The sequence below is a fragment of the Silurus aristotelis genome, assembly GCF_946808225.1.
Source record: "Silurus aristotelis genome assembly, chromosome: 3".
NCBI lineage: Eukaryota > Metazoa > Chordata > Actinopteri > Siluriformes > Siluridae > Silurus > Silurus aristotelis.
The window spans coordinates 7,640,098-7,662,597 of NC_139576.1; the positions used below are offsets into that span (position 1 = coordinate 7,640,098).

General features: G+C 36.6%; 1 protein-coding gene across 3 annotated transcripts in view; it reads right to left on the reverse strand.

Annotated features, from left to right (window-relative positions):
* Positions 1-22,500, reverse strand: part of cerkl (CERK like autophagy regulator) — a 104,727-nt gene that overhangs the window by 62,212 nt on the left and 20,015 nt on the right. For 2 of the 3 annotated variants that reach the window (XM_083537036.1, XM_083537037.1), the window contains exon 2: positions 14,232-14,468. The exons of the other annotated variant lie outside the window; for it this stretch is intronic. In XM_083537036.1, the coding sequence (XP_083393162.1) occupies positions 14,232-14,468 (237 nt within the window). The remainder of the gene's footprint in view (positions 1-14,231; positions 14,469-22,500) is intronic. 3 annotated transcript variants of the gene reach the window in all.

The following is a 22,500-nucleotide window of genomic DNA, read 5'->3' on the forward strand; positions in this document are numbered from 1 at the left end:
CTGGATAATCTGTGTGACACACACACAGAGACAGACCAGACGATAGACAGAATTATAGACAGACAGACTAACAGTTAAACAGACAAATAAGCTGAAAGAAAGACACATGACAGTGGCAAGGTTAGCAAGAGACAGACAGATAGGTTTATGGGAAAGTGAAGACAAAGAAAACAAAAGACAGACAAACAGGTTTGGCGACAGACAGACAGACAGACAGACAGACAGACAGACAGACAGACAGACAGACAGACAGACAGACAGACAGACAGACAGACAGACAGATAGATAGATAGATAGATAGATAGATAGATAGATAGATAGATAGATAGATATGTAAAATGAGAATGTCTGCTGTTCAGAAAGAGAAGGAGAGAGGGTAAAAAGAGAGAGAGCGAGAAAGAAAAAGAGAGGTCTAATAGAAATGAAAAGATGGAGAGAGAGAGAGACAGCCACAAGGCCAGTGCGGTTATATCGCGCATGAGCGGTCTGCAGGCTGCCCCACTGCCTGAACCCAGTGCACACAAGCGAGCTCGGAGAAAAACGGGCTAATCCTCAGTAACAGATGTCTTATTTTTGCAGTGAAAAATCCCCAAGTGGCGGCGCAGGCTGGAGGCCTCGGTGTGGGAAAGGTCAAAACAACGGAGAGGAGGAGGAGGACGACGACGAGCGGCCATACAGGAGACGGGCGGATGAAGAGCAGAGGAGCTCCTCTCCGCACGCGGGCCGAGCGCCGAGACGCTTCCTCAGATCCCGTGCCAAGAGAGGAGCATCTGGCGAAGAATCAGGGACTGGCATTAGCGAGCTTTAACAGCAGGGAGTCTCCAGATTTGTCCCCTCGAGCAGGGGGATCACACACAGGGGGGACGCTCCAGGAGGAGGAGACACGAGATGGAGACTTGGCCTGCTCCTCCAAATCAAAAACACTGAAGCTTTTTCAGACGTTTACAGTCGTTTAGAATTTTTTTAATTAAACCAATGCTGGAGGATTTGAGTTAATCTGGGAGACGTTTCACTTCATCAAAAAAAAAAAAAAAAAAAAAAAAAAAAGGAAAAGAAATGAACACAATCAATCATAGAAAAAACATAAGCTGAGTCTTATATGTCAAAAAAACGTTAGGAAAGGTTATAGCAGTTTGGCATTGTTGTTGGAAAACCTTTTTACGATTAGCAATAAATTTGATGGAAATAAGTTATAAGGATAAACAAAGAAAATAGAATTAAACAACAAATACACTCTTCGTTCCTAATCAAATAATGCAGAATCAATAAATAAGAAAATTAACTCACACCTAGCTAAACGCTTAGTCCTAGATTTGCATACTTGAATATGATTGGCTGCTATGTTTTATGACACATTAAGACTCATCTAGTCATCTCATCCTTAATAGTATATTCTTTTTTTTTTTTTTTTTTGAAGAAAGAAAACTAAAACATATAATCAGTTTATGCCTTACGAACTAATTGTTAGTTATTAATTATAATTTACATAATTATTACAATCTTAAATCTTTATGTGGATTGAACTAAACTCCTTCGTGCCTCAGAAACAGTGTGAGCACCAAGTGAGCTCTATTGCAGTGTGAGTATAATATATTTAAATTGAATGAGTATGCTGAATTAAGGGCCAAACTACACTTATAATGGAAAACTTGTGCAATAATTGTAGTAAAAGTAAAGTATAATTATTTTTTTAATAAAAATGCATTTTCATAAATAGGATTTACTAAAAAAGAAGTCTATCTTTCTTTATATTTAGGATAAGCAGTGAGAAAGTTTAATGGGCCAAACAAACCACACAACGTTTGGACAGTGAATGAATGGAAAAAATGTTCTGTGGAGTCCAAATTGGACATTTTTTGTCTCTAACAGAAGAAGTTGTGTAAGACAGAGAACAGGGAAATACTCTTTTTTTTCCTATTCATTCACTGTCCAAATGTTGTGTAGTTTGTTTGGCCGTGAGGACATTTATTAAACTTTCTCACTTATATAAGCTGAGAAATCTGCTTATAACTTATATAAGCAGATGGGATTTGACTGAGTATGGGTGAGAATCTGATCATTCAGACACAATCTAAGTTTGTGCGAAACTAAATAAACAAACTACAGACACAACATGTTTTGGCAGACTGAATAGGTTTGAGTTTTTTTTGCTGAAAAATAAAATCTAGTGTGAAAGCTATGAAAGGCTTTGATTTATATTATATCGTACTGATTTGTTTTGTGAGACTTAAATAAAGCAACATGTGTCCTGTGCCTTCGTTATGTCTGAGTGCTTCTACCTCTGGGAGCGACAGATGAGACGAAGAAATGAGTCAGGGGAACACATGAACGAACACACACACACTCACACACACACACACACACACACACACACACACACACACACACACACACACACACACACACACACACACACAGACTCACAGTACTTGGAGAAACTGATATGCACCGTTACCTACAGCGCAGTGAACCCCAGCATCTGTCCACCCCACAGAGAAACACCGCAACAGACGGTCTCACTCGTTCATCAAATTATTCTCTTCATTTCCTTTCATCCGCACTGAGTAACCTAGTCAGTCTCTATTATAAAGAAGAAGTGATTTGCTCACTTAAAGTCATTATTTGTTTCTTTAGTACTTCAGTTTAGACTGCTGCTTTAATAAAGAAACTCGGACCAACCAAATAATCATAAAGTGAACATACAGGAATATATTTTAATAGTATTATTTTTATATATTTTTATTTTAACACACCAGACCAATGTTGTAGAATAATGGACAGGTGGGCAGGTGGGCTTACATGGAGCGGTTACTTAGAGGGTGGTTTAGAGGTTGGATCATTTGTTTGTCATCTTTAACCACCCAGAATTAAATTACACCCATTCATATAAATTACAAAAATGAGAAAACCCAAGTTACCACAAGATTAAACAAAACTAAATGGGATACTGCATAAAGTGCACAAGTACAACCATGTACTTATGTTTCTCATAATTCTATTGAAATAATGTCCAATACCTGCTACCTGAACCATTGAAAAAAAAAAAAAAAAGCAGTACAAAGTCTTTAAAAATTCTTATGAAATGTTAATGTTTAAATTGTGTTTGTTCAGCGTTAATGGCTTTTGTAAAATTACCTCAGAAACTACAAAATCTATAAAGTAATGGAGTTATCTACATCTTGATGTATTGTGTTGCAGTAGTGCTCAAGAGGAAACTGAACAACAACAACAACAACAATGGTAAAATTGGTCTCTTACATTTTTTATATATAGCTGGACAGACATTTGCACAGTACTGTGTGTGTGTGTGTGTGTGTGTGTGTGTGTGTGTGCGTGCGGAAAAAATAACAATAATAATAAAAAAATATATAAATATACACAGTACAGACCAAAAGTTTGGACACACCTTGCTTATTCAAAGAGTTTTCTTTATTTTCATGACTATGAAAATTGTAGATTCACACTGAAGGCATCAAAACTATGAATTAACACATGTGGAATTATATATGGAATTATATAAATAACAAATTTTTTTTTACTGAAAATATGTCATATTGTAGGTTCTTCAAAGTAGGCATCAAGAGAATGCCAAGAGTGTGCAAAGCAGTAATCTAAGCAAAAGGTGGCTACTTTGAAGAACCTACAATATGACATATTTTCAGTTGTTTCACACTTTTTTGTTATGTATATAATTCCACATGTGTTAATTCATAGTTTCGATTCCTTCAGTGTGACTCTACAACTGTATATATATATATATATATATATATATATATATATATATATATATATATATATATATATATATATATATATATATACTCTGTACTATATATATATATATATATATATATATATATATATATATATATATATATATATATATATATATATATATATATATATATATATATAGCCACCTGCAGCTCTGTTTTTCAGTGCTAAATAAATGATTTATATCTGTCATAATTCTGTGATCATTGCCATGATGTGATTGAAAGTTGTTCGTATTAACAAACTAACAATTAATTAAACTCACGACACACAACATGTGTATGTAACGCTCAAGCATGTCTTGCATAAAGCTGGTGTAATAGACCTTTCTTACAGCAGTCATTTTGAGATGAATCAGTAAGACACATATAGGTATTAGCAATGAGAAGATCCTGTTTCATTTAAGTTTTACCGGAAAGCCAGAAACCTGCTCACACAACAGAGGTCTCACTAAAAACTTGCAACTTTGGCCTATAGAAACAGTTTTTATGATTTGTTTTCTGCTTTTTTAATACCGCTTTTAAATTTCCTTTATTTTCTGGTTGTATTCAATTCAATTCAATTAATTTTTATTTGTATTGTGATTTGAACAATGAACATTGTCTCAAAGCAGCTTTACACAGATAATTAGATGATAAAAATGAATTAGATGTTCTTTATAAGTGTAAGTTTGTCCCTTATTAGCGAGCCGGTGGCAACTGTGGTGAAAAAAAACTCTCCGACATGACATAAGGAAGAAACCTTGAGAGGAACCAGACTCAAGAGGGAACCCATCCTCATGAGTTGCCCCGAATGTCCATTTATTGCAGATATATGATGTTGCGGGGTTCAGTGATGGTGATCAGAAGAAAACTGTAGTCCTGAGCCGGTGTAGCAGACTGTTGACATTAACTACAGTCCAAATCCAAAATATTCTATTAAAGAGACTAAGAAAAAAGAATATGTCATAAAACCATTTCTGAAATGAGACATTTAAATGGCTTTTGCACAGTGTACTGTTTATATAAATTGTAACTATACTGTATTTAGATACAAAGATTCTCAAATGAAAGAAAGAAAGAAAGAAAGAAAGAAAGAAAGAAAGAAAGAAAGAAAGAAAGAAAGAAAGAAAGAAAGAAAGAAAGAAAGAAAGAAAGGTCACACAGATAAACATTGTGGCTTTTCCAAATTCATTTATTCCTTTTGCTGAAATTCTGCTTATATGTCAATATTTATAATTGTTTTAAATTTTACATTATTTCTTCTAGTCCTATTTATTCTCGTCTCATTGCAGTTTCTTTTTCTTTAATCAATGGCACTTGGAATTTTGTTATACATCTGTGTCCTAGTGCTTTGCTTCATATCGAACATATTGTGAATCTACTTTTGAGTCTATATTAGCTAAAAAAAAGAAATTATGCATCGTATGAGATGATTCAAAATGATTTATTAATTTATTATTGAGTATTCCGATTTAAATTAAACTAAAGCGTATTTATATTTTTATTTATTTTAGATTAGACATATTTTAGACATTTACTGACAGAAAACGTCTTTTAGTGTAACAGACTCCTGTTTTTCCCTCCGAACACGAACAGAGAAATGTTGCTCTATTAATCACACATATGCTGCAGAGAGCCAGAGATTAGGAGTATTCAGGAGTGTTCAATTAGACCTGCCTTTCCTCTTTTATCCATTCTTTCAGCATTTGTGTCGGATCATGCGCTTCAGCCTGATCCGACACCTACAAAGTCATCTAATTAGCTGCCTTAATTAGAGTCAGACGCAAAGCAGAGTGTGAGTGCGCTTGTTAAGTCCATCTGGCCTGTAAACACACTAAAAGACTGAGAAGTCTGAGAAGATTTTTTCCCCTGAACGACTCAGTCGGGTCAACACACACACACACACACACACACGCACACACACACACACACACGTGCAGCAGTCCATCGGTTTCCAGAGAGTCTCGAGAGAAAGGGTCTCCATGGAGATGGCTGGTGACTTAATGGAAAAGCTGTTAATGTGTAACATAATCCACTCGGCCGTCGTCAAATGCTCTGCATGTTTTTTTCATCCGCGTTCCAAAGGAGTTTTTCTTTCCCTCTTCAAGACACGAAACGGCCCCTCTATTATCTTGTTAAACAACTCAAAGCAATTATACGCGCCGCGTACGCTACGGGGCCAGCCGTACACACGGACACAATGGGCCGTCGGTTCCATCGGCTCGAGCTCTTGCGCTATACCTCCACTATTCTGCTCTCTGTCTGGGACAATAAAGATTGGCTTGACGCAGAAGTGTGACCACTCGCTCTGACACGAGCACCATGAGCACATTATGTGTCCTGAGGGGGCGTTCCCAGGTCTAGCAGGGCCTCCGGATTGACCTTGCGCCTGCTAATCTTTCAAAAGGGGGTTTAAGGACACTCAATCGGAGGCTATCGGACAGAGCCTTGCGCATTGCGCCTTTACTACAGGTGCTTCTATTGTCCTAGGGCTTCTCTCTATTTCTCTCACTCCACGTTCGTGGTTTGCGGCCCCGCTCCGAGCACCCATGCTCGAGTCAGGCTGCATCGCACGGCTTGTCAGACTGAGGTGATGTCCACCTTGAATGAGAACAAAATGAAAGCCGGCTGAGAAGGTTGAAGGGAGGGGTGCATTTTTTTTGTGAAGGGGAGGCACACCTTTTGTGTTTGGTGTCAGCTGGGACACACCCTCCATTGTGCAACATTATTAAGGGATCCCTGGGAAACACTGAGCCGGGAACCATGTGACTGCTGGAACAGGTGAGCAATAACGGGTGCCTGTAATCCGCAGGGAGGCGGCGCCGACGATTCGGACGCAGCCATAAAACAACAGAGATAATCCTGCTGTTGAAAATACAGTGTGTGTGTGTGTGTGTGTGTGTGTGTGTGTGTGTGTGTGTGTGTGTGTGTGTGTGTGTGTGCACCGGGGGGGTAAGAGGCAGGCAGAGAACAACATCCTTTATTAAGTGCTGCTATCAAGGAATCATTTTCAGCAGGCGGTCATGCGTGGCGACATGTGGCACAAGAAATGCATTAGCGCAGGTTGGCTAATGTGGGAACCTAATGTAGTGCGAGATGCCAGCATGCTGCTGTTCATCAACACCTGGGCTAGAAAGGACAGCGAGGCAACTGGGGATTGTGGGTAAAGAGCAGAACCCCCACATTACAAACAGAATGAAAGAGAAATGGTGAGAATCAGAGAAAGTTTCCAACCACCTGCAAAACTCAAGAAAAGCCCTACATATAAGAAAACGATTAGGAAAAAAAAAAAATACAAGCAAAATGAAATAATGATAAAAATGGTCACCTTAAATTAGCACTGACCATGCAGATAACAAAATAACCACATCAGAGACTAGAATGCTTTACCTCCTTTAAGAGATCAGACTTATTACACTTATCAATCAACTTCTCCATCAAAATACTAGATCTAGTGTATTGATCCCTTGAAAATACCTTTTATCAAACAAATGCTACCTAAAACAATTGACTGAGATCTATTCATAATGATTTTTTTCACTCCCTGATTAAGAAAAACCCAGAACAATCAAATCCATGATTAAAAAAAACCCCAGACAATCAAATAAAAGATAAAAAAGAAAAAATATATATTAAATTCATGATTAAAAAAAAAATTATCCAAAAATTATATACCTGTTAAAAAATAGAAAAAAAATCCAATCCCCTAATATAAAAGAAAACGAAAAAAAATCCAATCCCTGATCTAAAAAAACCTTTAAAAATCTAGTCCCTGATCTAAAAAAACTCTAAACAACCTAACCTCACAAACTTTTAGTTATCCAACTATACACCAATATCAAACCTCCTCTTAATCTCCAAGGAAAGGTTATAACACAACAGTAATATTTATATTTCCATAAGAATAACCCACTTTAAACATTTCAGTCCAGATTTGAACTCGATCACGATGCTCTTTAACACTGCTGGTTAAAGTGGTAAATGACCTATGACCAACCTCTGCATTGTAAATGTAAATATCATGTATGGATTTTTGCAGAGCTGCTTTCTGACACTGTTGAAGGTACAATATATATACTTTTTTTTATTAAGTAAATAAATTTAGTTGAATTTTTGCAAAAAAATTTTGCAGGTGAAAAAAAAACTGGCACTAGCTTAATTTCAGATATTCTATCGCTACAATAAATGAACCCACTCCCCCCCCCTCGAGGCATGGCCCTTTCATTATGTTAATTAATTCACGTGGCGCGATGTAGGACACGCTTTCCTATTCACACGGCATCGGAACAGAGCGCAGATCATTGCCAAACCCAATGTTAGAGGGCCAGGAACCCACGCTGGGCAAAGTCCCTGTCTGTTCATATACAGCGGCTCGTGTGGGAGTGTCAGACAACGTCCCGGGACAAAACGTGTGAGATCTGGGGCAATCTATTTTAATTCCCAATGTGCAACACTGCTGCAATCTGTGATTACATCACTCACTATGTGCTTGTTATTATAACCAGAATTTGCAGGGATTAACCAGCACAGGCTTAATGCAGCTTTACGATTAGACACTGCATCTAGAAATCAGCAAAGACGACTGAAGTAAAGCTCATTCCAATCATCTTAGTTGTTGTTGTTTTTTTTGTTTTTGTTTGAAAGTTGAATTTGTGTTGTACAGGACAGAAAAACAATAAAGAAGAACTTGTGTATATTTCAGTTTAACCCCTACATTAGATAAGGCTGGCATTCTCTGTGAACCGGGATTAACCGAGATTACACACAAAGACTGCAGCACTCACTGTGTGTACAAGCTGATAAAGGTGGATAATACATAATGTCTACAAGGGAGGTTAATGCCTAATATTTACGCTGATGCAAGCGTTCCATCATGTCCTGCAAGATTTTAATTAGGGCTGCCAATCATTTTTTTTTAACACACCAGTTAGAAGAACAGCTCATTAGTGTCATGTTACTTAAAATAACGAACAGATTCAAAAGAACAATATAAAATGTGACAAAATCGGATGCTGCTTCATATCATACAAATGAATCTGAAAGAAAAGAAGAACCTGAAGAAAAATTTCACCTCAGCCCTAAACATTAACCTTCAAAACTTTTATAAAACCTAAAGATCCATGAAGTTACTGAGCAACTCAAGAAATTTGAGGATGGTTTTGGACTGTAATTAATATTAAAAGTCTACTACAATGACCTCAGGTTGTTTTTTAGAGACTTGTTCATACTGTTTACGGATCATGAGTTAGAATTTCAACATTCACACAAGTCATTAATTGTCAGGAGACCAAGAGAGAGAAAAGCTGACCATTGTATGTGGGAAAGGTATACTCTGTCTCCCATGTCAGTCACAATGACACTAACCAATCATAAGCATTCCCTGAGCTCATGTATGTAGAAGAGGGGGATAGCACTTTCCTCAAGGTGTTTTACTTTGACCTGTGGCACAGAATAACAAACAGTTTGAACCTGTCTTAGAGGCAATACTTTAGCAACCATGATTATTAGGGGAGGGCAAGCTGGTGGGTGAGAATTAGCAGGTTTCCAAATTGGGGAGTAAAAATCCATATCCACACATATATATATATATATATATATATATATATATATATATATATATATATATATATATATATATATATATATATATATATATATATATATATATATATATATATATATTATTAAATGCATTTTGAGCGTATATCACATCTACTGGGGATTCATAAAATTACAGAGTAACACAGGTTGGATTTAGACTGTAGTTTATGTCAACAGTCTGCTACACTGACTCAGGACTACAGTTTGCATTTGATCACCACCACTGCACACTTCAACATCGTTTATCTGTAATACACAACAATGCCAGGTGTATAAAAATAGAAACTAGAGTTAGTGCAGTGTCACTGTGGCTTCTTACGCCGTACTGGAAATACGATTTATATTGCACATGCATGAAAGCGCTAAAGAATCCATAATGCTAGTGCTATAGATTACTTAACCTTTTATGTCTATCTTTAAGAATTTCTCTTTAAAGGAAAAAATCCAGTCAATTCCACATATCCAGGGAGTGAAGAAATGAATGATGGAAGGAATAATGACATTTGTTAAAGTATGCTGAAATAGGTAGAACAGTTAATTAAATCATATCTTTAAAAAAAATTAACTATTAAATGTAAAACACACACACACTTACATACACATCTGTATTAACCAAAAGTGGTTAAAGTAATTTTATTTTATCAATTTAAATTGTGGCAATTTTTATATATATATATATATATATATATATATATATATATATATATATATACTTTACAAACATTTACTTTAGGAATTTTCGCGGAAGTGAAATTCAAAAGAATTTGAAAGGGAGGAGAGCCGCCGTAAGCTAGTCATCGATCGTAACAAATCTACACGATGCACACTGGACGGGCGAATACATTTTTAAGTGATTTTTTTTTATTTTTTATTACTTACAAAATAATACAAAACAATGGATACAGTATTTCGATTATTTCGATTTGTTTTAGTATATTTTACTGTTTATTTTATAGTATTTATAGCTCATAAATCATTCGGACATATGCGTAGTCAATAACAAACACAGTAACAACTTACAAACAAATTCATGGTACAAACCGTTCAGAACGTAATTTGTTCGTAAGGTTGGGAGCGTCTGCATATATATATATATATATATATATATATATATATATATATATATATATATATATATATATAGTTATATATAGTTATATATATAGTTATATATATAGTTATATATATAGTTATATATATAGTTATATATATAGTTATATATATAGTTATTTTTGCAGGTCTTTAACCTTTGTTTCAAATGGCACCTTTAATCGCTGCTGAAAAATAAAATACTTAGTAAAAAAACAACAGAAATCATCACAAAAATTCTAAAGGTTTCCACTACATTACAATCAGCTGTTAACCATAAAACAAATACCAAATAGTTTCCATTACCAAATGTGTTTATCAAATCTAGTTCAGTGTTCAAATGGTCCCTAATGTTATCCACTATACATTTAAAATGACACTAACAGATGTTTGCAAATCACCAGTACAAACCCCCCCGGGTGTACACTATTACAGTTTCCCATTAGAACAAATACAAATCCCAAAAACTACTGTTGTTTTTTTGCAGGGATGTGATTTAAAGTAGCTTTAATTTAGCCCCTATAACTTTATCTATCAAGAAACAATATCAATAAAACTTCACAAAGCATTTAGCAGACGCCCTAAACCAGAGTGATGTACAAAAGTGCTTTGAATAGATCAACACCGGTTCACTAGGTTGCAAACAGAGAAAAGTGCTAAGTAAGCTTTAAGTTTAAGCTATTATAAAGCCGATGTTTACAATAAGAAGACAAGATTGGAATTAATTAACTATGACTTATTCTTTGTTACACTCCATTAAAAGCACTAAAAAAAAAGGTTTTTTCTTTAGCGCCACCGCCACTGTCTTGCTCAATACGGATAAAACTCTATTGGCTAAAGTTCATCTAATGTAACGACTTATAGTGTTAAATTGTATAACTGCATTCTATTCAATTATGTAAAGCTGCTTTTGGACTGTCCATTGTTAAAAGTGTTGTACAAATAAAATTGAACTGAATTGAATTACATAACATTTAAAAAACTAATCACATCAATAAAGAAATAAAAAAAGTTACATATAAGAACACAGTTACATATAAGGCATTTATCTGAAAAATATCTAATATTATTATTATAATTACTAATATAATTTTAGTTATTAAACTCTAAATCCCTGAGCTTTTTGAAAATGTAAACTACAATGTTAATTTAATAAGCTCTGATGAGTTATATATGTGTAAACAATTTTATTTTTAGATATTTAAACACATTCGCGTTGTAATTATGTTTTATTTTTCTTTAAAAATTTGATCTGGCAAGGTTTTTTTTCCAAACACTGTCATACTCTTAACAAGAAGGAGGCCTGTTTTCAGCAATATTTGCCTCGATGTGGGAAAAACTCCTTGTAGTGATATCTTATTTGAGCCAAAGGGGAAAAAAAATCTCATTCTGGTTGTCAAACAGCGAAGAATGAGAAGGATGTGGTGTTGAAAATGATGGCCAGGGCGTTTTGGAAGGACACCTGTCCTATACTGGCCTGTTTTGGCAGCCGGCACTGGTGAGAGGAGAACGGATAATTACAAACTGCAGGGAGGCCGGGGGAGCAACCTGTTCCTCCTCTGTCTTCCAACAGCCCCTCGTCGCCAAACGCTGTCTCTCTGTACACCTCCCTCCGTCTCCCCCAGCGTACAGAAATACTATGATGAGACCGGTTTACGTACATGCATACGGCACAGTATCAGAGCTGTTCAAATCGTTGTATCACCACAATGTGTTAAAAAAAGCTTCCTGTTTTTAATGTAATTCTGTTTATTACATGCAGTTGGGACTCGGTTAAGCTTTCTTGATGCTTTCAGCGCTTAAACAATCCCCCAACTGAATATATACTGTAAATAAATGTATGTACTTGATAAAACTAAGTAATTACCTAATGAACGTACAGTTTTTTTTCCAGGTCTTGTATGCTGCATAGCTTAAATTAGCTTGTACTTTTCATAATCCCAATTTGCTATTGTGATTTTATGTTTTGAAGGTTTCTTTTTTTTTTTTTTTTTTGCTACCACATTGCAAGATGCTCAAATTGCAAGCGTTTGGTGCTTTTTTTTTTTTTTTTTTTTTTTAATTAGGCGCCATGCAATACATGTTCCTGTACTTCACATGGAGTACTTTGTTTACTTGTTAGCTATAAGTTCCATATTTTTTTAAAACACACACACAATATTTCATTAAATCATATATACAAGAATTGGACAGTGACTGGAAAAAAAGTTGACAGATGAGTCCAAATTGGACATTTTTGTACCTAATAATGGTCTAATAAATGGTCTCAGACCAAATGATTTTTACACGCTATTCCTCCTAGATCCTGGATCCTTCCTCAGATCAGAAATGAAATTCTCAAAACTACTTCACATCATAGAGTCACTTCTGCACATCATAAAAGCATTTCTCATTGCATTGAACGAGCTAAAATGAACCAGACGTAACCTTTTCATACGTGGGTTTGACCGATCTCCCCCTATGTTAAACTAATCTAATCAGAACAATTTTATCATCATTCTACTGCCGACCCGGTTCCTTTAGAAGTGTCAGACATCATATGACTATATTCAAATAAATGTAATTTATTTTTAGATGTAGAGTGCTTTTAACAATGGACAATGAATTAAAGCAGCTTTGCAGAAAACTTATAAAGTTGTATAAAAGAATGTATAAGTGTACACTTTTATCCCTAATGAGTGAGCCAGGGGCAACTGTGGTCAGGAAAAACTCCCTGAGATGGTATGAGGAAGAAACCTTGAGAGGAACCAGACTCATCTGGGTGGCACCGAATGTCCATTCATTACATTTTAATTATTGTTGAGGTGTGCAGTGATAGGTGCTTAAATGCAACCTGTGGTTCTGAGCCCTAATAGCAGACTGTTTATATTAATTACGATCCAAATTCATCCTCAAAGTTCAGAGTTGCTCAGTTACATCATGGATCTTTAGGCTGTTGCTGTGGAACCATCTGGTCAACAATAGAAGAGTTGACTATATAATACCCTCTTGCATCTCAAATAGACTTGTTATGACTCCACGTATATAAAACTAAAACTAAATAGACATTCGCTTAATTTTAGTGTTTATTGTAACGCACTGATAATCGTTTCAATATCATACGAGAGTCACATGCCTGAAGAGCAGGCCGTATGCCCAGCAGCGTACATCTCACCGTTTATGAGGCGTCATTTTGAGTTGCGCTACTCGTACCTCAGAAATCATTTACTTGCGATAAGCTGCCTGAGATTCATTAGCGATTTGAGTAAACCGTCCCTTGCCTGCGTTCAATCGGTGTCGGCAAACGTAATAAAGCTGAAAGCGTGGCCCGTGTTTGCTGTGTTAATGTTTGCACGATGCAATAAAAAGTGCACCTCGGCGGCTTCCAGATAAAGCCTCTCTATGTCAGGGTAAGAAGCTTAATAAAAAAAAAAAAAGTACGGATAGTTTGAGTTTGCTTTTCCATTGTGAGGGCGGTGAGGCTTTTAATCACCTAAGTGATGCCGCTTTAATATAAAGAAAAGAAATTCAATAACCATTTCCATTGTTGATTCCAATGGTTACGGAAAAATAGTGCTGATTTGCTGGTGGTTGTTGTGTTATGGTTATTTATGAGTTCAATTTAACATCCAAGTCTCCAAAAAACAGAACATCTTGTCTCTCAGAAAAGCAAACAGTAATATCCTATTATGTGGGATGATCACAGTGGAGACACTGAATTAGTCGTGTCACTGCTCTTCACTGAAGACTGTTTGTCTTCTATCAGTTTTATCTACACAGAGACAAACAGTAAAAGCATGGCCGTACCAGAGAGGATGTCTTTGAGATGTCGGAACCAGATTTCGCAGTGATCCACGCTCAGGTTGTCCAAGTGGATGGTGTCGTCTTTGAGTTTTGCGGCTTTGCGCTTGCAAAAGAACAGGGTGATGCCGAGCAGCGTGCCGCCGCTCTGCTGTCCGGCCGACCGGCGACGCTTCACCTTCACCGCAAACACGTCCTTCAGCTCCACAAAGTCGTCTACTGCCTTTTTCTGTAAAGACTCACCTACAGACACACGTACACCCGTGTACATTGTTATGTTGGAATGTTACAGAAAGAAATAGTGTACAGAATGCACCTTCATATACATACCAATATATAATATAATATACCAATATATATATATATATATTAAAAATATTAAAAAATAATAAAAAAATTTATAAACTCACAGACCTATGCATATTTTTTATGTTTTATATTTACTATGTTTTTCACTTTCCCACCTGCACAGTGTACTTACACACTCACACACACACACACACACACACACACACACACACACACACACACACACACACACACACACACACTCACACACACACACAATAAAGTGTAATAAACATATACATACATATATATATATATATATATGGCTTGCACTATGCGATTCGTTACTAAGAAAATGACATATGCATAGAAAAATCTTTTAATCTGCATTAGATTCTAATCTCCAATTCTTTAAAGAATTTAAAGAGACTGATTTGATTTAGAAAACAGCAGTTTCATTCATGACGCAAAAAGTCATTGTGTAGTTTAACCCCTGAATTCTCCCTTCAGGAAGATGCAGCTTTTTAAGTAACATTAGAAGAAAAATTCCATTTGAACATTATTAGAATTAAAGTAGAATATATAAGAATTTACTTTAATTAAACGATAATATAATTGCTGTGAACTGCTGTGTTAAAAAAAAATCAAAACAAAATATGGAGTAAACCATATTCTCTCGTCCCCACACTACACGTGTCGTGTTATATTGTTTTTTTTGTCCGATGTTGTTTGTGCTTGCTGTTTTAAACTGAATGAAATCTCCATCAGAAAGCCATATGCTCCATACAAGCAAAGCGAAAAACTCAATAAACGCCCAAGGCGAGGTTTAATACACTGTAAACTCAGCGGGGTTAAATGAACTGACACAGTGGGCATCTGCGTTCCTGTTAATTCGGGAAACATTCTACATTTTCTCACGATCAGTAAAAAGCTCATATTAGACTCTATTAAAGAGCATGTAGATAAAGGAGCATTTCTGAATAAAATACATAAAAAAGTAAAGTTTATTTAAATCAATTGCATAAAATTCCTATTCTTGACTGATGGCAGTGGATCCTGATTGCTCTTGCAGCCCATCCAGTGCAACGTTTGACATTTTGGGATGTGGTAATTTATGTTGTCAAAGCCGTCTTGTCAACTCAAACCGGTCTAGCCGTTCTTTTCTGCCCAAAGACCTGCTGTTCATATACATGTTATTTTTCTGCACCATTCTGAGACTGTTATGCATGAAAATCTCAGGACATCAACAGTTTCTGAAAGACCAACATCTACTCTATGGTTACGTCACTAAAACCACATTTCTTCCATTATTTTGATGTTTGATTTGAACATTAACTAAAGGCAGAATTTTATGCATTTTACTACTGACTGATAATTGCATCAATAGACAGATGCCCAGATGTTCCTGTGAGTCCTCTTTCACGGCTTATTTTTCTCACAACTCTTTGTGCATCTCTATTTCTCTCTATTTGTCTCTCTGTTTTTCCCGCCATTTTCTCATATGAAAGCTTGTCTTCATTAGCGGCATTTCGAGCGTGCCCCATGTTTCAGAACATTAACTAGCCTCTCACATTACTGCACAGAACCCCTGCCGCCATCTGTTCCTCTCCGTCCGTCCCCCTGCTCCACCGATCCCTCCATTTATTTAACTCTGAAGTGTCCCGTCATTCGGGGGGACAAAAACACCCGGAATCAATTTCATTAGCATGAATGAGGGATAATCTCTCCCGATAGAGCTTTTCTGAACCGCAGACCGGCCCACGGTCTTTACCAGGGGGAGAGAGGGCGCTGAGGGAGGGTGGGTTAAGGAGGGGGCAGGGTGGAACGGGTTGGAAGGGGGATTGGGACGAGGCCGGTACAGTAAGCCAGGTCGCTGTCTGAATCAATCTTGGCACATCTGCCTGATGCAGAGCGTAAACGGGATTAGGGTCCGACTTAGCCACTTGATGCTAATTGTGTTGCGGTTTCTGCACATGTTCACATTTTCAGGCTTGATAGAGAGATTTCACATAAAAAAAAGAAAGTGTGTCTAGAGCGTCACAGTCTTTTATAATGGGTAACTTAATTAGTGGACTTGGTTAAATGAGGAAATGAGGAACTTTAAATGAGTCGACGTTAGGTGAAGTTAAACGTGTGAGTTTTTTAGAATCAAGCTCAAAGTATATTTACAATCTACTTTATAAATACTAGTTTAAGTTACAATTTACGATACAAAATTTATGCTATATATCGGCTAGGACTAGCCATTGCCAGTCATCTCCTTAGCTTAGTGAATGATCATTTCTTTTAGCAGTAGCTATCTAAAAAAAAAAAAAGGTCCAAACAATCTAGCTGATGTTTCATTTTTGGTGTAAGTTAATTAGCTAAGGAAACTGCTATCATTTGCTAAAAAAATCTCTGTTGAGTCTTAAAAAAAAGATTGAAAAAAAAGTTAGTCATGTCAGACATGATTTTGTCTACCTTTAGCTCCACCCTCTGTTGCCTTGTTACTGCCATTCAATCTCTCTGCGTATATTTGTACATTTCCAACTTTTTTTACTTGGTTTTTATTTTTAAATAGTTGATCATTCTTGCTTACAGCAACCTTTTTATACCTCCATTGTCTTGTAATCGCATGAGTCACTTTGTGTCTCCATTATTAGTCATTGCTTTTATTTATTTTTTTTTTAAGACCCGAATGATGCAACCTTTCGAGCCGGAGAAGCGGCGAGGCGGCGAGCTGACCGCAGGCAAAACTAATTCCCCGACGTGGTCCTGTGCTGATCTAACCTCAGCTTTGATATATGGGCTCTAAGTGTGCGCACACATAAAAGTGGACTCATCAGTAAACTGCGTGTCCGGGAAAAGCAAAAAAGACAATATGAAAATAAGGCTGCTCAGCGTCTTACCAAAGTACCGCGCGCAACACTTTCGAGCGTCTAGAACTCGAAGGTCGACATCGGGCGAATTTATGAAGCATCGCTTTACAAAGGCAGCAGTACAGGAAACAAAACAAAACAGAAAACACAGGGACAGAAATTTACTTATAAACACTCAGACAGCCTGCAGTTCAGCGACTAACTGTTTTTAAAATTATTAAATTTTGAGTGCTTTTGTTTATTTCATGTGAATTACAGCAGGAGGAAAGTTACCAGCATTGAAGCACTAAAGCGTTGGGATTTAAAATCAGGACTTTGTAGTAAGTAGCATGAGATCTTGACTAGCATTAGCATCCATTTCATTTCAATTCGGTTAAGTTCAGTTTTATTTGTATGGCACTTTCAACAGTAAATATCATCCCAAAAGATAAAGAGGTTATAAAATTGTAATTTATATGTTAATGCCTATAAGTTTATCCCTAAGTGGCGACTGAGGCAAGGAGAAGCTCCCTAAGATGGTATAAGGAAGAAACCTTGAGAGAAACCAGATTTCAAAGGGAACCCATTCTCATCTAGGTGGCACAGAATGTCCACCTAGATGAGTTCATTACAAATGTTCATTAAATTACAAATTTACAAACATTATAAATGTTCATTACAGTTCCATCATTGTTGAGATGTACTGTTCAGTGATGGGCGCTCATAATTTAAATTAAATAACATAACAGTTATTAAATTAATTACAGTCCAAATCCATCCTCATAGTTCTTCAGTTGCAGTAACTTCATGGTTCCACTTGATTGATATCTCTTTTTTTTTTTTTTTTTTTTTTTTTTTAATAAAACATCTGTAGCTAATAAATAGTTTATACTGACTCAGCACTTTGATAAGTGATAATTGTGTGTAAATATTTGAGTAACCAAACCAATTTTTCCCAGACTTAAAAAATGTTTTGAAAAGGTTGAAATTCCTTTATATGTTGATAAATTGAAAATGATACCATTTAAAAAAATAAATATTGAAATAGTACATTTAAAAAGTGTAATACAGTATAATAATAACATAAAGAAAGTAATTAAAAACACTGAATCAAATCATTTCTTTTGGTATTATTAAATAAAATATAATAAAATAGTTTATTAATAAGTTAGAGTTGGCTCACTATTTAGATATGGGGGGGGGGGGGTGTTTAAGATTAGGTGCTCTAAAAAAAAAAACTTCATAAAAACATGTCTTTCCAACAGGGTGGGAAGTAATAAAGTACAAATACGTCGTTACTGTACTTAAGTAGATATTTTTTGTATTAGTACTTTAATTCACTATTTATTTTTACTTTTACGTATTACATTTTTTTACACAAATATCTGTACCTTCTACTTCTTATATTTTCAATCCAGATTCATTACTTTAGTTTTAATCTGTTTCACGACATGATCAATAATGTTTCCTCTCATTGTTTACCGTTTTCAGCCCATCAACCTATTTCATATCATTGTGCAGCTTTTTCAATCTACCACTAGTGTATCATTTCCTGGTTTTCACACACCAAAAAATCTAGCGCAGCAGAAGGCAACATGAAGTCTGGGGTTAACGTGAATTGAATTCTCAGAAATAACAATAATAAAGTTAATTAAATGACTATATCAATAAAAATGATGACATTCTCGTTGTAAACCAACACAGAGAGGGTGAAAGCTTTCCTCAAGTGTCATTAGCGCTCCTGGGATTTGGACAATCACATCCTTCCACTTACCATCACCGCATTTATTTAATGAGGAACAAGAATCCTGTTGTTCATTGTCCGGATCGGCAAAGGTCAACATCGGCATCTGTAACATCAGTTTGGAATGACGGAAGAGTGGGAAAATGTATATTTAGCTTCGGAAGCCTTGTCCTTTTGGGCATGTGTCCAATCAATAATGTTTCTTCTCATTGTTTACCGTTTTCAGCCCATCAACCTTTTTATGTCATTGTGCAGCTTTTTCAATCTACCACTGGTGTATCATTTCCTGGCTCTCACACACAACAGACTATAGTTTTTAAAAAAGCTAGCGCGGCGGAAGGCAACATGAAGTCTGGGATTAACGTGGGTGAGACGGAGGGAGTCAGTGATGTAAACAGGACTGAGAACAGAGACATTCCTGATCACATAATCATCATCGTTTTTTTTTCTGATTGTGTTCTATATGGCGGATCTTCAGTCTGGATACATTCATTAGATAAAATGTTTAATTATTTTAATTAATATATTAATATGATTTGAGGTCCAGGTACCAGCGTGACACTAAAACAGGTAGTATTAATGACTACTTTTTACTTAAGTACATGTCAGAGTCCAAACTTCTTTACTTTAACTTGAGTGAAAAAGTGTAGTCAGTACTTCAACTTTTACCAGAGTCTTTTAAAACATGAGTATCTGTACTTCTGGTAGAGTAAAGGATGTGTGTACTTTTGCCATCTTTGCTTTCCAATGTAAAGGAAAAATACCATAGTGATATATATTAAGTTCAGCTTTACAATAGTTAATATTAAAAGCATTTTCACAAATACCAAATATCTGGTATGAATGATTCATTTTTTATTTTTTTTCATTTTCTCCCGCTTATCCGTAATTCGGGTCGCGGGGGACAGCAGTCTAAGCAGCCCTTCGACTGCTGCCCAATCCTCACAGCACCGTCCCTTACGGTCCCTCCTGCAGGTGGTGAGCCCACGGGAAGGCGGCCCCACGTCACTCCGACGTCACGGACCTTGATATTTCCCTCGTAAGGGACCCCCGGAGCATAGAGGGTTAAGGGCCTTGCTCAAGGGCCCAAGAGCGGCAGCTTGGCGATACCGGGGCTTGAACCCCAGACCTTCCAGTCGGCAACCCAGCGCCTTAACCGCTGGAGCCACCACTCCCCATGGTATGAATGAATTATGACTATATCAGTACTCTGACTGAGAAATGAGGTTTTTAGTGAGTGTATATCCTGGGCTTAGTCCCCGGGGTCAAACACTAAACAGACGAGGTATAAGGATTCCTTTTCTTGAAAACATTTTTTTTACAAGTTTTGCAAAAAAGAAATTTGCTGTAAAAAAAAAAGCCAAATTTAAGTATCAGGATATGGTGCTAGTAGTTTGCTCAGATTGGCTGATTGAAGCCAAAGAGACGAAGAAGTTTGTGTAATTCGAGAGTGAGTGAGATGGGGGGGTTGGGGGGGGGGGGGCGGTGGATGAAGGAACTGAACCGTGGCCAGTATTGAATTCTCAGAAATAACATTAATAAAGTGAATTAAATGACTATATCAATCAAAAATGATGACGTTTCCGTTGTAAACCAACACAGAGATAAGCAGCTGAGAGTGAAAGGTTCCCTCAAGCGTCATGAGCTCCCCTGGGATTTGGACAATCACATCCTTCCAGTTACCTTTACGGCATTTACTGTTAAACCAGTGTAGAACGGTGCTTTAATGAGGAACAAGAATCCTGTTGTTCATTGTCCCCATCTACAAAGGTCAACATCGGCATCTGTAACATCTGTTTGAAATGACAGAAGAGTGGGAAAATGTATATTTAGCTTCAGAAGCTTTGCCCTTTTGCTCATGTGTCCGCTTTTAGTGCTTAGATCTATTCTGATAATCCGAAAGAAGCTAAAAGGGTTTGGTGAGGGGGAGAAGAGACGAAAAGGGGAGGTATTGTGAAGAAGCTTAGGTGCTGGTGTCTGTGTGTGTGCTCCAGGGCATGCAAGTTCAGCACCATATGCTGTGGGTCATCTCTCTGTAAGGGCTGCAAGAGTCGGATCAATATGGAACGTCTGCTAGCGCACCAGGTCGTATAACACGTCGCTGCCTCGCCGAAGCCCGTCGCCATGGATCCACCATCTCCTGAGAGCTTATCACTACAATAACGTGTCTCACTCTACCTTCTACGTCATTGCAGACTCATGTTTACTCACACACACACACACTCACGCATGCACATACACAGACTTAGTTCTTCACGGTAAATAAACAAAAAAGTCAATGAGAAATTTCTATGCAAAAGTCAACACATTTAAAGCAGGGAAACAAAACAAATCATGACATAACCAGCAGTCTTTATACTTTAAAGATCTGATTTAACTTTACTGCCTGTACACCAGCTGTCCCAAACTGCTCAACCTATAGATTTAAATTCATAATGACTAACATGAATTATACTTATACACTGCTATGTTATAACGGTCTAAAAAAAACCTTCAGTAGCTTTTAAACAACACCTGCTCCAAGAAACTGTGTTTTATATTGCTCAAGAAAGAAGCTGTGGAACACGGCCCTTTTAGCCGTCTTTGGAGCTCTTAGTTTCAAATCTCTGTAAAGGCTCAGACACTGCTAACAAAAGCTTATTATTTGTTCTATTAAGTATTTTCTCTGGTTGACAAACTTTGTTCGTTCGATGAAATGATTCAGAAAATATATGCATTTCGTTTTTTTATTTTCAAGATATTATAAACCTCGTCAAGATATAACCTAGTATATTTTTTACTGGAATTACCCTCTGCAGCAACATCTTTTTGATTTATTTAGTTTAACACAGACAAAATGCAAATTATTGTATGATTGTATTTACTGATTATGTGTTCAAAAAGGGAGAAATATTTCGGTTACACCAATTTTGTTAAAAGTATTCTTGAATTGAATCAAACTTCAAAGCAAACATCTGGAATCAAATTGAATGGTTTATCATTACACATCTATATCTCTATCTTTCCCTCTCTCTCTCTCTCTCTCTCTCTCTCTCGCTCTCTCTCTCTCTCTCTCCCTCTCTCTCTTCCTATTTCTCTCCCTATTTCTCTCTCCCTCTCTCTCTCTCTCTCTGGGATACCAGAGACTACAGAGAATACTGGGATACCATGTAAAAGAGACCAGGATTTCCAGCATGACAATACCACTGTGCAATAAACCAGCTCCATGAAGATATGGTGTAGGTGGAATGGAGTGGAACACCTCCTGCTATAGAGTGCTGACCTCAACCCTACTGAACACGTTTGGGGTGAATTGGCATGCTGAAACTAAAGACTCCTTCCTTAACAGTTAAATAAATGTCTCATGATAGAAAACCTCCTGTATTTATTATGTGTTAAGCAACATTGTAGCACACAACATTTTGTA